Source organism: Arachis stenosperma, chromosome 7, assembly GCF_014773155.1.
Source record: "Arachis stenosperma cultivar V10309 chromosome 7, arast.V10309.gnm1.PFL2, whole genome shotgun sequence".
Lineage (NCBI taxonomy): Eukaryota > Viridiplantae > Streptophyta > Magnoliopsida > Fabales > Fabaceae > Arachis > Arachis stenosperma.
In genome coordinates, this window is record NC_080383.1 from 88,922,823 (window position 1) to 88,940,401 (window position 17,579).

The 17,579-nt window shown below is 34.6% G+C and overlaps 3 protein-coding genes across 3 annotated transcripts; 1 reads left to right on the forward strand and 2 right to left on the reverse strand.

Moving 5' to 3' along the window:
* Window positions 1–69: 69 nt before the first annotated feature.
* LOC130942106 (mitochondrial protein pet191 homolog) lies at window positions 70–2,157 on the forward strand. The gene is made up of 4 exons (XM_057870796.1): window positions 70–152; window positions 257–364; window positions 452–556; window positions 1,729–2,157. The coding sequence occupies exons 2-4, from the start codon at window positions 296–298 to the stop codon at window positions 1,768–1,770; spliced, it is 216 nt and encodes a 71-aa protein (XP_057726779.1). The 5' UTR covers window positions 70–152; window positions 257–295; the 3' UTR covers window positions 1,771–2,157.
* Window positions 2,158–3,521: 1,364 nt separating this feature from the next.
* LOC130941663 (uncharacterized) lies at window positions 3,522–5,810 on the reverse strand. The gene is made up of 5 exons (XM_057870220.1): window positions 5,678–5,810; window positions 5,487–5,558; window positions 4,164–4,745; window positions 3,922–3,966; window positions 3,522–3,817 (listed from the first exon to the last, which is right to left on the reverse strand). The coding sequence occupies exons 1-5, from the start codon at window positions 5,696–5,698 to the stop codon at window positions 3,758–3,760; spliced, it is 780 nt and encodes a 259-aa protein (XP_057726203.1). The 5' UTR covers window positions 5,699–5,810; the 3' UTR covers window positions 3,522–3,757.
* A 7,419-nt stretch (window positions 5,811–13,229) lies between these two features.
* Window positions 13,230–15,163, reverse strand: LOC130940088 (uncharacterized). The gene is made up of 3 exons (XM_057868137.1): window positions 15,087–15,163; window positions 13,979–14,467; window positions 13,230–13,824 (listed from the first exon to the last, which is right to left on the reverse strand). Exons 1-3 carry the CDS (start codon window positions 15,161–15,163, stop codon window positions 13,230–13,232), a joined length of 1,161 nt encoding a protein of 386 aa, XP_057724120.1.
* Between the last annotated feature and the right edge of the window lie 2,416 nt (window positions 15,164–17,579).

The following is a 17,579-nucleotide window of genomic DNA, read 5'->3' on the forward strand; positions in this document are numbered from 1 at the left end:
CGGGTTGAATTTTTTGTGAAATGACCAAAAGGTCCTTCTTTTAGCTTAAACCCCATAAAAATACCTGCTTGTTTTTTTTTTCTTCTGGAACCCTTAATTTTTGAATGAAGATTATTAGATGAAGGAAAGTCAGTTCCCTTAAGTGGTTCAAGGTGAAAACTTTTTGTTTATGGTCGCAACCAAAATTCAATTTTTATTTATTTATTTATTTTTTAGTGTGTGTATGTTAATTGATGTGGTTTTGGGGTTTTTGAAGGTAGGAGAGGTGAAATAGAAAAAAAAGGGTGTGAAGAATATGTCTAAGTCTTGCAAAGGGTTGGCCACGGAGCTGGTCAAGTGCCTCAGTGAATCTGATTGTGTTAAGGTTCTTTTGAATGATTTGTTTTTTGCTGTAATTCAAAAATTCTATATATTTATTCATCATTTATGCAATGTTTGTGTTGGAGAATAGGTTGAGAAGAGACCTTATAGGGAGTGTGTTGGAGAGAAGACTCCATCAATACCAAGTGAATGTGTGGGATTGAGGGAAACCTATTTCAATTGCAAGAGAGGCCAGGTACTTGTTATTCTTGGTTTCTTGTTTGTGTCTTTTGAATTGATCTTGGTTCATTTTTATGTGATTTTCAAATGCATATACAATATAATTCTTTGTTTTGGTACCTTGTCATATTCTTTGTTTTGTGCTTGAATTGAATGAAGGTTCAGTATTTCATTATATGTGTAGTTGTTTTTGTTGCTAACTTAACACTAACATCAACTTATCATCTTATTGGAGTTCAACCGAATTATTTGGTTGCTTATTTTCAAACTATTGTATCTCAAAAGGAATGTACCAAGATTTTGATAACCGATATACGGTTAAAAAGCATGGTGGGTAAGGGGAATTTAGTCTTGATGATTAATGAGAATGCATGCTACAATCCAACAAACAAGGGAGGGTGTGGTTAATCCATTTTGCTTCAACTTTCAAAACCAGTAGTGGAAAAGACGGCACTATTTTTGAGCTGGATTAGTCAGATTTCTAACAATAGGATCGATCTCAATACCAGTGAAAGATGAAAAAAAGTACATGAGGACAGTTTTGGCAATTGTTATTTATGTTGCCAAGTAAATTCGTTGAAATGCTCTAAAATACCAGTTGTCTTTATTCATTATTATGTAATCTAAATTAAGAAAATATCGATCACTTGCAACCAATGTTGAAATGTTTTGATAATTAAGTGTATATATACTTAGTCTATATGATGTGGCATCCCTTCAGCCTTAAACTGCAATCTTTCTAGAAACTAATTAGTTAAGATCTTCATGGTATCTACTTGTATGTGTTGGTTGGCAATAAGTCACTAACAGCATATTTAGGTTTGTATTTGAATTCTGGTGCACTTTTCTATATTTGCATTTGCAAGAAGTTGTGTTGTATGTACATTTCCCACATAGGCCAAGTTGACTCGCACCATTCCATCATCGTCGGACCCAAATTAACTGGTCTCACACGACATACAATGGTAGAAGGGAGTATGAATCAGTTCCATGTACGAAAAAGAGCGCGCTCAAGAATCGTTCTCCCTTTGTAAATGATATGTAAAATAGTAAAATGTACATAGTTGGTGAAGAAAATAATGAATAAGTTTATATTTGTATAGTATCATCCTCCATTATTCGTTAATATTTGCATGCTTGAGGGTGATATTAAAATTAAACATCTAACTTCATTTTCATTGTTATCAGGTTGATATGAGAGCTCGGATTCGTGGAAACAAGGGCTATTAAGAGCTTTTGCTGATCTTAACTTAGAATGAGAATATCTGTATGTTCCAATTGCTCCCATATTCTGATGAAAATGAAAATTGTGTCCAATTAACAATGCTGCTTTCAGTTTCTTTTTGCTCAAAGATGAAATCAATATAATTAATGTTGATGGTGAATCACAGAAATGGGAAGAAGACTATTTGATTGTTTGATTAGTTGGCATTGCAAGCTCAAAACATTTTGCTTTGCTAGAAAAAGAATATTAATACAAACACCACATTTTGTTGCATGAAGGATTTGTGTAAGTCCCGTGTTTGTTCATGGATTCTTGAAATGAACACTATCTCCATGTGTTGGCTATTATGGTTGGAGAGGACTGAAGCTTTAAACGCTGTTATTCTTTGATTGATTCCAATAAAATTTGAAGTTTGAAAAGAGAGATGTTTCTACTTGTTTTTCTCAAGACAATGAGACAAGATACAAATAGATCATTTTATGTGAAAATTTCACTTGATCTTGTTATGTATTGATTTTCACTTAGAGCAATGCTAGGGGGCCAGCAATTTTTGTGATTGTTAGCCATCAACTAGCCATCAATGATGATTTGATGGTGTGAGATTGGTGTGAAATTTCATCCAATGGCTCACCTTCCTCTGCTGGTTACATGCTGGCCAAAATTCAATAAAACTGCTGCCCCCTAGACTTTTCCTTTCACTTATTCATAGGACTATTTTCTTAATGGATGGGGAAAGTCAAGACATGACTAAATCATGTAAACTTTTACTTGAAGATTCGATTTTGGACTAATACATACTTGATAAGATAAAATAAAAATAAAAATAAAAATAAATTAATAAAACACATACTAGTGAATATTCAAATTCCTAATAACAGAAGACTAGGGAACAAAATTATCTAAATTTGGCTTATGAATGAATCATCTAAAATATAAACATTTCATTCTATATAGATGCATGCTATAATAAATTAATAACTACCATTATGGTGGTTATGGTAGCTGTACAGCTTTGAGAATATTTAAAATGTTTTTATTAAAATTAGGATGCTATTTTTTTTACTTGATTAAAGAAAAAATAAAAAAGATATTACTTTAATTTTAGCAACATTTTTTAAATATTACCAAAATTACATAACTATCATAATCGTCGTAACGGTACAACTAATACATAACATCGGATGATAATAGTTGTTGGCCATTTTTATTTGGAGCTTATGCAAACCTAAAACTTAATTTGGTAAATCTTTTCAAAAAGTTGTACTTTTTAAAAGCACAAACACTTCGTTTTGTATCTGATAAATTAAAAAATTTATGTGCCTTTAAAAGCTGCAGATGCTTTTGAAAGAACCTAAAAGAAAGTTTTTTAAAATTGGCTTGCGCTTATCAAAATTAAAAAATCTAATATAACTTTACACATTAATATCCAAATTTAATTGTTATATTAATATCTATTATAATATTTTTAAATTTTAAAAACTATTTTATCAAACACACTTGTGTTATTTGTGCTTATTAAAAATCATTTTTGATTTAATTTGCCAAAAATAGATACTATCATTTTTAAAAAACTACCTTTTAAAAATTAATTTTTATAAGTTACTTTTAAAAAGTAAAAATTTTATCGTAAAAATTTTATCAAAGTAAGTCTAAGACTGATGTTTGAGCTTTGCCTATTTTTGAAGGCATTCCTCTTAGCCATTTTTCTTGGATACATCACTTTAAACTGTCATATATGAAGCTGAAAACTTTGGAAGCAACACAACACATAAATGTGATAATAAAAACCGCTTCAAAATGAGGCACTATCCGAAGAGATCAAACTCCACAATAGAAGGATTTACAAAATTAAGGGTCACGAGATAGAAGTATATAAACAACATCTTTCAAGTCAGAATCATTAGCCTCTCTACTAGTGTTAGGGATAAAAGATTAAGGGCCTTCATCTAAAGTCTAAACTATATCATAACTGCTATTCGCTTTTCCTGCACTTCACGGAACATGAACCAAATCGTCAACACGTTCATCAGCATTACCATTATCAGTTTCACCCTGTGAAAACAACATAGTCAACAACTCAGCATATATTTTAAGTAACCATAATCTTAAACCAAATTAACATAGGATATACAAGTATCTAGCATATGGACACCTACATTTGAATCATCCATGCCATCCCCTCCAGACTTTTTGGATTCAACCTGATAAAAGAATAACTCAGTTAATTAGCATCAACCGGTAGACTACAAATCAAGTTTTACGATTTTTTGAGTTTGAGCTTTGCAATTCAAATTTAGATAAAATCTCCAGCTTGATTCTCTCGGTTAGCATCAAGACAGGTATATGTATCAGAAAAACATAAAGACGCGTGATGTATGCATCAATCAAGATTACTCACCAAAATCTTCCTGGAATTTACAGGCAACTGATCAATGTCCCAACCAATAACTTTACAGACAACCTGAGCATAAGCCCTGTGAGCTCGCATCCTTTTTGTCCTTAATACAGTAGTTGAATGTTGAAGTAGTTGATTGCAATCCTTAAACCTCTTCCATACTTTCTTCCATACAGCCCCACAAACCAAACAATAAAAGTGCCCTTCTTTGTGGTTGTTCTCGTAATATCTTCTTAATTCACCATCTTCTTTAAACACTTTTTCAAAAAACTTGTACTCCGCAGACTCATCACCCTCGTCGTCATTGTCATCACCGTCTATCGGCTCATCCTCATCTTCATCTTCATCCTCATCATCGATGATGTCATCTTCATCAAAGTCCGAACTAGTATTGCCAACTAAAAATGCTTTGCAAGCTTTCACTGCCTTGAGCTGCAAATCAAGTGCTGCTATGGTTGATTTTTCTTCTGCTGAAAGCAAATGAGTCTGAGAAGATGATTTGGTGTTGAATGAACGCCATCCTGAGTCTTCTGAGGGGATTTTGCAAACCCATCCAGCACCAGAAACCGGAGACTCATGAGAAATCTGCATTTAAGTTTCATTAGTAAAACAGGATGCAAACATGCATGGGAATTGTTAAACATATAAAATTAGTAAAAATCGAAGAAAGTACAAAGCCTAGCCACAAAAGGAGTACCAATTCCCTCTTTCAAAATTTTAATCTGCATTTTAGTTTGTATTTTGATCAATTAACTAAGGAGGTTAATATCCATGGCAAGCAAAGTTTGCTGTATTTAGCTTAATTATTGCTGCGATTCTAGCAAAAAACATAGCATATGGTCATAACTACCATGCCATTTATGTGATCTCTTCAAAGAAGAGTATCAATCCACAGCATCATCAATTTATAACTTGAGGAAAGTAGAAACGATTTTACAGAAGATCAATCAAAAGGAGACATGCACTTAATTATCTATCTGCTAGCCTATAAACAGATCTGAGAATTAGAAAAGGAAAACATCTTATGTTTACATAAAAATTAACCTGTGACACAAAAACAGCTTAAAACACATTAATCCTCATACAGCATAATAAATAACAATGACAGCACAACCAAAAAGACAAACACACACACATTGAAAAATGAAACTTTAGGTCAAGCTTTCTATTCAGCATTTATATAATTTGAAAATAGAGCAACCATAGAACAGAGCCAACATTAAAATGGCAAAACATTATTTTGGACCCAATTTACATTATTAGGTTTAGCTTCTGATTTGTGATTTTCTTTTTGTCTAAACGAATACACAAAAAGAGAAGATTAACCTCAATAGCAGGAGACTCATGCTCATCAGATTGAAATGGAGTAATGGCTTTTGTTGCAGCAGCAGCATTGTCCTTAAAATGATCAAAAAACACAGCAAACCAAATTCATTTACACAAACGAAACAAAGAACTTGAGGAAATGAAAAATCTGGTTTTGAAATTAGAAAAGGAAAAAGGAAGAGAGCTTTTACCTGCGGCTTAATTTGGTTCATGTTGATCCCCAGAAATCGCAAAAAGAGTAGTAAAAGCAGTGTTGGGTCTCTAAATTGTGTGAAGTGTCAACTAAGTAGAAGTAATGGTAAGAACGAAAGTTGAAAATACGAATTTTAGGGCAGAAAGAATTCAAAAAAAACTTTGGGCTTTTTTGTTTTCCATCGGGCTATATACATTTTTTACATGGTCATAAGAAGAGGCCCAATCATAAATTGCATACTAATAACATCTTTTTTAAAAACCAAGTTGGGTTGATCTAGTGGTTAGCTCACTAGTCCGCTTAAACAAGTGTCGGGAGTTCGAATCCCGCCTTGTGCATGCAGCAACCCATTGGCCAGCGGCAAACCCTTAAATGGAGCTCAGTACCGCGGCGGATTAGTCCTTGACCTGTCGGGTTGGGGGATACCGTGGGAAACAAAAAAAAAAACATCTTTTTTAAAAACCAACTTGGATTGATCAAGTGGTCAGCTCACTCTTCGATTAAGTGTCAGGGTTCAAATTACGCATTATGCATGCAGCAACTCATTCGCCATCAACAGACCCTTAAATTGGTTCCGCTTAGTCATTAACCTTCTGGGTTGGAGAATACCGTGAGAAACAAAAAAAATATTCCAACCAAATTGAATTGGTTTAGTAGTAATTAATATAAACTAGTATTTTCTAACACCCCACTTAAGGGTGAGTTGGCATTCAAAATCTTAGAGGCTATTTTAGACAAAATTCAACAAACAAAATGATTATGAAGGCAAACAAAAAAATAAAAAAATTAGGAACACTTTCAATTTTCAATCAAAACTATAAAGATTAAAATCATATTTAATCCAAATCTTTTATTTATTGCATTTGGCTCATGATCCTGTTAGTAGACATGCAATTGAAATTTAGTAACATTATCAATGTTATCGATTTCTAATATTTCATTCTTATTTTCTTATCAATTTACAATGTTTATGACTAATTATGTATGCTGTTTGAGCTAAGTTTTTCATTTTTGTATGTTTTTTTTCCTTCTTCTTCAATGTGTTTTCTAAGTTTGTGTTATTAATTGTCGTTAATAGTTTGCTGATTCATGATCCTAGATCTACAATTAAATTTTAGTTAGAAATATTTTCTGCTGTCATCTTTTATTATGTGGTTCATGAATTACATTCAATGTTCTTTTTCAAAGTTACAACGCAAAAGGAGAAGTTACTCCATGAATGAAGACCAAAACTTAGCTCTTGAATGAAAATGAAGAAGGGTATATAAAGCCTCTAGGTTGACTTAGTCCCTTTTTTATTTGACAGTTTTTTTTATTGAATTTTTAGTATTTGATTAATTGTATATTCTTCCTTCATATTCTTAAGACATGGTGGAAAAGTGATTATATGCGTGCATATGCCCACTTTGTTGATGATACTATTTTTTTTATTTAGTCTGAAATAATTAAGGAATATCATTTAGTAACATACTTATTGTTAAACAATTTGATTACGAGATACCTAAGATTAAATTTATTATATGACTGATATATGATGATATATAATCCTATTGAGGATGCAAACTAGTGAACAGGGACCGACACTTTAACTGTTAAATTTAAATATATTCACCGTTTTTTTTTTTTTTTTTGGTTATATTGTAATGGTTTCTTTAAATATATTCACTTAAGAAAAACTCCTATATGTATATCCCCAGTGCCTCCGATCCTCGCTGCCTGAAAAGGTTGCTCGTTGGCTTCAATATTTTGTTCAAAGCCTCCTTATAATATTTTATTTATTTATTTATTTGGTACTATGGTATAAATTATAGAGTTAAGTTTTAAAATAGTCTTTAAAATTGCATTCGAGTCTTAAAGTAGTTTTTGAAATTAATAATTACTCAATTTCTCGAACTTGTATTCGAGAGCTCATACTAGTCTCTAATGCACTTTTCGCTTCTCACTGGCCTCCCTCTTTATTGTCGCTTCTCGCCGGCTTCCATCACGGTGCAAAACAACAAATGCATAAAGATAGTATATATATTTTCAAATTACGTGAACTTTATGCAATAAACTAATGAAAGAAAGATTCAAGTCAAACAAGAAAAAGGCTGCAAAAATAGAGTTTAACACATGTCAAAATCAATGCATCTAAACGTCGAGAACAAATTCTATTGTAGTAAAAAAAATTAAAAAAAAAAGAACTCATACAAGAGTAAAGACAAAGAGAAAAAAATAGGTTAGGAAGTAGGACGAGTAGCGTGGTGCCGTAAAGGAAGCCGGCAAAAAACGGTGACAGAAGCCTCGGGTTAAGGAAAGTGGAGGAGAAGGAGAAAGGGAAGGGAAAGAGAAAGGGAAACTAGGAAAAGATTGGAAAAGGAGAAAGGGACCGTGGAAGGAAAAGAGAAAGAGGAACTGGAGAAGGAAAAGAGGAATGTGGAAGGAAAAGGAAAAGGGACTGAAAAAGGGGAGTGTGGAAGAAAAAGAGTTGGAGAAGGAAAAAAGGAGCGTGGAAGGGAAAGGAAACTGGGAAAGGGGAGGTGGGGTGTTTTTCTTTTTTTTTTTAATAAATATAAAATGATATCGTTTTTAGTATTTCGATGAACGGAAAACGTCTTAGGGACTAGTATTAGTCTCGGAGTACAAGTTCAAGGATAAAATTGAGTAACTATTAACTTCAAGGACCACTTTAAAGCTCGAGTGCAACTTCAGGGATCACTTTGAGGTTTAATTCTCCAAACATAAAGATGGAGAAGGACAACAATGGCAAAAATGTGGATGAGACACCCACCGTATAGAAGAATGATTGAGTCTTTGATGTACTTAACCTCATCAAGGCCTGTCATTATTTAAAGTATGGGCTTCTATTCAAGATTTCAGTCATAATCAAAGGAATCACACTTGTTACAGTTAAAAAAAAAAATCATCCGATACGACGTTCATAGGACAACGAATTATGGTTTATGGTATCTTAAAACTAATTTTTTTAACTCTATTACTTTTAGTGATGTTGATTTTGCAGGTGATAGAATGGATAGGAAAAGCACAAGTGGAATTTGTTGCTTCATAGGCAAATCCCTCAATACATGGTGTAACAAGAAGTAAGCTATAGTTGTCCTTTCAACGGTCTAGGCAGAGTATATAGCAGCGTCCCTCTGTTATTCTCAGGTTCTATGCTTGAAAATTTAACTAATTGATTATAAAATTAAGACTAAAAATATTTTTCTTATGTACGATAATATGAGTGCCATTAACATTTTTAAAAATCCAGTTTTGCACTCACATACTAAATATATTGAAGTGAAATATCACTTAATACGTGAACATATACAAAAAAAAAATCTAGTTTTGTTCTAATATCTTGCTATCATATGCACCATCCTTTGTCTAGTTTTATGTTGTTATATGTATGCAATTTTAGTACAGACTCAGGTACAACAGCTCTGTGATGATCTCACTCTTAGTTGGAGAATGTTTATAAAGAAGAGGAACTTGCTAAAATTCAGGAAAGTCGTTCTACTCTTTCTTTAGTTTAAAAGTTTAATCACATTTATTATTAAAGGGGAGATTGTTGAGTCAATATTTGATTTGATACCTTATGATGATAAATATAATTAATTATGAGATATTCTCCACATCCAAGTAATTTTGACATCCAAGCTCATCCAAGTAATTTTAAGTCACGCACTTTTTCCGTTTTTTCTTCTTTCCTCACACTATTTCTTTTCTTTTTCTACTCTTCTCCCCATGCTTCTTCTTCTTCTTCTTCTTCTTACGCTCGTTTACACACGGAGCATCTTCTTCTTCGCCTTCTTCTTTGCATTCCTCCTCCTCCTCCTCCTCATTCTCTTCCTTCTTTTTCGCGTTTCTTCTTCTTCACGTATTTTCTCATTATCGCCATTCTTTTGTTGTTGTTGTTGCTGTCTTTTTTTGTCTTTTCCTCCTTCTTTCCCTGGTGAAGAAGCAATAGAAGATGAGGAGAAAAATTTTGAATTGTGTAGAATATAAATGAACCGAACATGTTATTATGGTGAAATAATTGTAATGAATGGAACATTATCCATTATATAAATTCAAATTCGAACGGCTTTCTGCGTAATGAACCGAACACGTACTCATGGTGAAACAATTGTATAGTACTAAGTGAACGAAACATAATTCATTATATAAAATCAAATTCAAACAGTTTTCTGCATAATGAACCGAACACAATACTCATGGTGAAATAATTGTATAGTACTAAGTGAAAAAAATATAATCCATTATATAAAATCAAATTCAAACAACTTTCTGCATAACGAACCAAACACGTACTCATAGTGAAATAATTATATAGTACTGCGTGCGTGACGAAGAAAGAGGAGGAGGAGGAGGAGGAGGAGGAGGAGGAGGAGGAGGTATACGTGAATTTGAAAGAAGAAGAAGATGATGTATGTATGTATTTGAAAGAAGAAGAAGAAGAAGAAGCACAGGGGAGGATAAGAAGATAAAGCGCGTGTAATGATGCTCTTTTAATGAGAGTGATTTTTGTTGGTGTTGGACCAATTTGGATAAAACTTAGATAGAAAAATGCTTGGATATGTAGCATAACCCATTAATTATTGCCTATTATAACCAACCATTATAATGAATAATATAAGAATCAATCAAAGATGATCAAACTAGTAAGATGAAATTATGCAAACCAGCATCATTAAGAGGAATATCATTGAAGATATCAAGCCAAACTTGAAAATATATTATCATGAGTGTTTGGATAATAATTGCACATTATCAAGATAAAGAAGAAAAGTATTTCTACTTCAATATCAGCAGATTCAATTCATAAATGGTGCAACGGCTAGTTGATGAAAACGAAAATCATTCCAACAGTAAAGAGAATATATCAAGTTTTATAAAAGAATATTTTATCTAAGAAAAAAGGAACTATTTTTTACTATATTGCAAATTATACAAACATTTTATTTTCTTGTTATTTGAGTGTGTTCATACTTTTTTTTGTCTAGATTCAAGTTTAATTTGACAGATACAAAAGGCACAGAGAGTAGTACATACAAAAGTCATTTAACCTTTAATTGAGTATTTTGATTTTGAAAGTGTGTTGGGTTAGAGTGTATTTGATTCTCCTTAACTAGGTTGGATTAACACCTAGGTGAGTTACTAAGTTTGAGATAATTTAAGTGGTTTACAAAAATGTGAGTCTTTTAGAATTAGTGTTTGTAATCTATATTGATTATAATAAAAATTCTATCATTATCATAGTAGAAATTGAACATATATCACATTACAAATCGTAGTCGAACCAAGATATAACTGGACGAGATAAAATTATAAATAATCTCTTAAAATCAGAAGTTCTGCACAATTTGTTTATAAATATTAAAAATAGTTTTTTGATTTAATCTCTTTTCTCAATTCACTTAAAACCTTTAAAACTATTAGGTCAATGATATAATTGATTAGTTAATGATTGAACTATTTAATTTAGTAATAATTAAATAAATATATAAAATTATAATAAATTGAATTTAAATAATAAAATTAAATAAATATAATATTATTATTGATTGATAATCAAATTTTTTTGGTGACTTGAAAAAGAAAAGCAATTGATAATATTACTATTGATTGATGATTGATAATTTTTTTTTTTAAAACAAAGGAGCTCAACACACTAAGGTGGAGCATATAGTATCAAATCTAACAACTAGACAAGCAACACCCAAAAAAAGTATTAAGAACCAAAGAAAGGAATTCCGCATGTTATCTCCGGCATAGCCATCAACAACACTAGGACTGGGCACCTCTTCACTCGTCATAGCTAAACATGGTCATGTGGATGATGTCTTCTACGCCTCTGCTTTGGTTCTGAAAAATCCTCCTATTCCTTTCCAACCAAATGTGCCAAATGATTGCACAGAAGCACCTCGTACGCTGCTTTCAATCCTCTTTTCTACGCGGCTCATCTGTCCAACTTAGGAAATAGTCCTTCATCGATCCCGGAACAGACCAGGGCCGGCCAAACATAGATAACCATGCACTCCACACCTGCCAAGCAAAATCACAGCCAAGGAATAAGTGGTGGACCTGCTCAACATCCTTAGAACATAAAACACAACTCTTATCATCCTGGCTAATAATCCCGAACCGACTAAGCCGCTCCTTAGTGTTCACCCTACCTACCAGGACAAACCAAGCAAATAACTCCACTCTTGGTGGAACCAAGCCTTTCTAGATGGACTTCGTGAAACTGTAACTGGTTACATCTTTTGGTAGCATTCCTTCTTGTAGCACCTGCACAAAGGATTTAGTAGAAAAAATACCAAGTCTATCATATTTCCATACAACTCTATCTTCCCTATTATTTGCTAACTTGACCGGTCTCAACGCCTCATGTAGCTGACTCAGGAGGTCTAATTTCCACTGAAAAAGCTCTCGTCTCCAATGGAAGTTCCAAACCCACTCTAGCCCATCCCAAAACCCACAATCCCCTACAGCCGAATCACATTGGTTTGAAATAGAGAAGAGTCTAGGAAACTGATCTTTCAAGGAACCACTTTGTAACCAAACATCCTCCCAAAACCGAGTCCGTCGTCCATCACCAAGCTCCATAGCCAGGCCTGTAATCATCTTATCCCTTATATGTTGCTCCTTAATTTGTAAATGGCAGATATCCTTCCATGGGCCTCCTCTTGAAGGAAAAACTTGAGTGGACAGTAACTCATTCGGCCTTAAGTCATTACAAGAGCAGACCACCTTCTTCCACAACGGGCACTCTTCCTTAGCAAAGCGCCACCACCACTTAAACAACAGTGCAGTGTTTCTAATCATTGCATCTCCAATCCCCAACCCTCCTAGCTTCTTAGGGGCTTGCACCACCTCCCATCTCACCAAAACCATACCATTCCTCCCATCCTCCTTACTCCATAGAAATCTTCTTTGTAAAGAAATTAACTTCTTAGCAACTGCCTGCGGCATCTTATATAAGCTCAAATAATACACTGGCAAGCTGTTCAAGACTGATTTGATGAGCACCAACTTTTCCGTTTTGTTTAGCACCTTGGCTTTCCAAAAACTTAATTTCTCTTCCACCTTATCAATGATAGGCTTCCAGGTCTTAACCAGCCTCGGATTAACTCCTAAGGGGACTCCAAGGTATTTAACAGGGAGAGTATCTTCCTTACAACCCCACAGCCTACACATACTTTGTGTCCACTACTCTTCACAATTGATAGGAATCAAACTGGACTTTTCGAAGTTGATACTGAGCCCTGACATCAACTCAAACCATCGTAGTAGCCACTTATAATTCTTCATAGTCTCCTCTTCTGGTGAGCAAAATAGAATAGTATCATCAGCAAACTGGAGGTGTGATAGCTCCACTCGATCTCGCCCAACTACCAAAGGAGAAATACGTCAGTTCCTGACTGCCTCACCAACCATTCGATGCAGAACGTCCACAACCAACATAAACAAGAATGGAGATAGTGGGTCACCTTACCTCAAGCCCCTTTGTATTTTAACAGGTTTTGACGGCGAGCCATTAATTAAGACCGACATAGAAGTTGTGGTCACACACTCCATAACCCACGCCCACCACCTGTGTCCAAACCCATCTTTTGCAGCACAATATCAACAAAGCTCCACTTGACTCTGTCATATGCTTTTTGGAAATCTAACTTGATAATGGCTGCCTCTTTTTTCCTCCTTTTAAGCCAGTACACTATTTCACACGATGTGAGGGCCCCATCATGAATTCTCCTGCCCTTCACAAAAGCACTCTGAGTCTCCCCTACCAACCCTAGCATCACTGCTCGCATCCTCCTAACTAAAATCTTTGAAATAACCTTGTATACACAGCCAACCATACTAATAGGTTTGAGGTCTTTAATCTCCTTTGCACCAAGAAACTTAGGAGCCAGCGCAACCCATGTAATATTGGAGCCTGTCGGTAACCTCGATGTTTGAAAGAATCCCATCACAGCTGCCGTGAATTCAGCCCCAATCTCATCCCGGCACTTCTTAATGAAATTCATGTTGTACCCATCACAGCCTGGCGCCCTTGATGACTCACAATCCCGCACTGCCTCTCTAATTTTCTCACCCGATGTCATTACCTCTAAAGTCATAGATTCTTCCTCATCAATCCTTTCCAATTGACCATCTCTGAACCCCAACAAAGGAGAGCCTTTTTGGTAATACAAATTCTTATAAAAGTCTCTAATAGCTATTTTTATTCTAGCTTGGTTCCCTGCCATTCACTATCAGGGCATCAATCCTATTATTCCTCCTTCTTGCCGACGCTATATTGTGGAAGTACCTTGTGTTCCTGTCCATTTCATTTGCTTGCCGAGACCGAGACATTTGCTTCCAATGGATTTCTTTCCTCGCGTACCACTTCTCACAGCAAGTAACCAACGCCTTCCTTCTAGCCTCAATAGTTCCATCATACACTATATTACTTACCAAATCATCAACCTTTTTGATCTCTTCCTCCAACTTCAATATCTTCTGGTCCATCTCACTAAAGTTGGCCTTATGCCACCTTCCCAAAAGATCCATTAACGCCTTCAATTTATCGGTGAACTGCATCTTCCCTAGGCTTCTCCATTCCTCCTTAACTATACTAAGAAAGCCTTCATGGGTAAAACACGAATCAAGACTCCGAAAAGGCCTAAGACCACTCCACATCATTTTATCTTCCACAATAATAAGACAGTAATCTGACAGGCCCCTAGGACCGCCTCTCAAACAAGTCTCAGGAAACGCCTCTAGCCATTCTATACTAACCATAGCTCTATCAATACGACTGCAAAAGCGGCTTCAAAACAATGTAAACTTGCGATCTGTAAGCGGCAGATCCACTAAGTGCATGTCTTGAATCCAAATCTTGAATTTTTCAGCAGACAGAGATAGACTAGCAGTGCCTTTCCGTTCCTTCACATTCACTATCTCATTAAAGTCCCCCATGAAACAGCAAGGGACCTGACACAGCCCAGCAACATAACTCAACTCCTTCCACACACCACTCTTCTCCTCTCTACTATGTGCACCATAGACTAAGAAAAAAGCACAGCTGAAATTATTTTTTAGTAAGACACCTTCCACGCATAACCACCTTTTCCCCTTATAGCAGTTGTTCATTTTAAAAAACATTTTATCCCAAATCATCAAGAGGCCACCAGATGCACCATCTGACCCTACATATTCCCATCCAGCCCCATCATACCCCCACAGCTTTCCAACGTCAAGTCTCGTCACAATCTGTCTTTTAGTCTCAATCAAACCTACCATACTCAATTTATGTTTATTTTTTAAATCCTTCACCATTCTCATTTTCTTGTCACCCTGTAACCCCTTAACATTCCAAGAACTGAAAGTCATTTAGAACTATTAGTACACACCTGTTTTTTATTTTGAGTCTGTACCGTCTCATCTTTGCCTTTTGTTTCGCAAATTTTCTCTTCTGTGCTATTTCTTCATTCTGTGCCTGAAGAATTGCCATTATATCGTCTTTCTCATTGTACAGCACAACACTTGATTCCTTTGCCAACTCCTAGGTCAGTTTATTTTCCAACAACCGATCCTCTCAGCACAGTGCTGACATCATTCTCTTGATAATTAAATTGTATATATGTTGTAATTTATTCAACCCTTTTATATAATATATATAATAATTATTAACGCTTAATATTGTAAGAGCAATTGTTGGTCAATTGAGAAATGGAACAAAGCTGACTCCTACCTAGACTTTTGGAATTAACTCGAGCCCATCTTTCACATTATTGGTTTAGAGTGGACACCGTGATCATGCGCCAACGACTTTTTTTTATTTTTTGAATAACGAAGCTCAACGGCAAAAAAAAATCAAATTCTTATATGGAGTTCAGTATAGATTAGTTCTTGATCTATCGAGTTGAAGATACCGTAGAAAATAAAAAAATCAAAACTTTAAACATTAAATAAAAATAAAAAATTATTTCTAGTGTCATCTTTGACATTATCATTAATAACAAAAAAAAAATTCAAACTACTTCAATCTTTATAATTGGTTAAAGATTTTTAAAATATTTTTTCTACACTCCTTGTTAAAAATTTGTCCGTTTCTCTCTAGCCAAACGACTTTTATCAGTATTTGGATAACTAAATCGAATCAACTAATTCAATTAAATCAACCAAAAATCAATCATTAAATTGATCTGGTACAAATAAAAAATTAATTAATAATAAATTAGTCAAAAAATAAAAAATTAATTAAATAATCAATTAATCGATCAAATTATTTCATTTTTTAGTGATTAATCATTTTAAAATAATAAAATACGAAAAGATAATTTTTTTAAAAAATATATATATTAACATAAATATATTATTTTATTATTATTCCGTTTATGTGTAACCGAGGTATGATGACTCCTTCCAACGACTGTTCGGTCGTGGTAGAGAGCTATACTTCGTTTGGGGCAAGGGTCGGAACACCTCGGTAGTGTGCAACACAACGGTGGGAGCACCTGCAAAAAGCACTTCAACGCTCAAGTTAAGAGAGTATCTTAAAAGGAGAATTTAAAGGATAAAAAAAAGTGGTGTGTGACCTGTTTCTTCTACGATATTTGGTTTATTTATATAGATGAGTGAAGTGTTAGCTTCTCTTTGTTCGTTTCGATCTTTTTGGTTGGATGGTGAGTGCCGTTTGTTATTGATAACGGATTAGAGATTATGTTTGACTCATTTTGGAGTTGTATTCAAGTTGTAGTTGAATTCTCCTGCACTATTAGCTCCGTTTCATATGGTCGGTTTTGATATTAATCTTGTTTCTGAGTTTGTAAGGTACACGTCATAGTCCTCAAGCTTGTCTGGCTTTGTTCAAAAGCAACAGGCAAGCTTTTGAATGGTCGGCTTTCGTTTGTGTTTTTCTCGCATGTATGGATTTGATTAGTTTCGTGATGTATCAGGTCTCTTTGCGATCATGGGCTTTCCATGTGATGCGTTTTTGGTGTTTGAAAATGAAAAAGAAAAAAAGGGATACGGGAGAGACTGAAAGTTGAAGGACTTTTTACCTCGTGGAATGTGTTATGATTAATGTGCTTCCTCAATATTTGGATTTTCGATGCCTTGAGCGGTTACTGCTTGCGTTACCCACTAAGTTAGTGGGCTTGTAATAATAGTTGTTGTTGCTACTTTGGAATTGACATTCTTCTCTTTCAAATTTCTCTTTCCAATTGACCCCAACATGACTTCTAAAGGTTAGTTTCCTTCTCTATAGATTTTTTGTTTTTATTTTTTGTAATGACAAAAGTGAAGGAGAAAGAAATGCAGAAAGTAGTTGAAGTGAAAAAGGATAACACGTACCATTGGGTACATGACGATGTGAGGACCCGTTCCTCGTCGTATGTGGGCGTCGAGTCAATGTGTGAACTCAAGGGTTTGAAGCTTGTGAAAGATGGCTTGGGTGTGGTTGTTGAGCTTCTTCATTGTTCTGGTGAGGATAGGGTTTGTGAGAGGAGAGGGGATTGGCAGTATTTTTATATTTATACCCCTTATCTCACTGAACTGCGTGTGAGATTCCCTTTTTCTAACTTTGACTGTGACATTTTGACTCAACTCAACTATGCGCCCTCACAGTTGCATCCAAACTCTTTGGCATTTCTTTATGCTTTTCTGTATTTGATGGAGTTTCTTTCTTTTCCCTGTTCTCTGTCTGTATTTTTCTCATTGTTTCATTCAAAAAGGGTTGTGGGTATGTTTGAGTAGTTTTTCCAGACGTTCCCTTTTCATGTTATATAAATCTTCTTTCAAAAACTTTAAATATATGTTTGTTAAACTGCGGTTGGTAGAGATCGAGTATCCCTTCTATCTGGACGACGAGCTTATAGAAAGGTTTCCCCTTTTTTGGTGCTCGAAACCGATCTAAATTCTCAAGA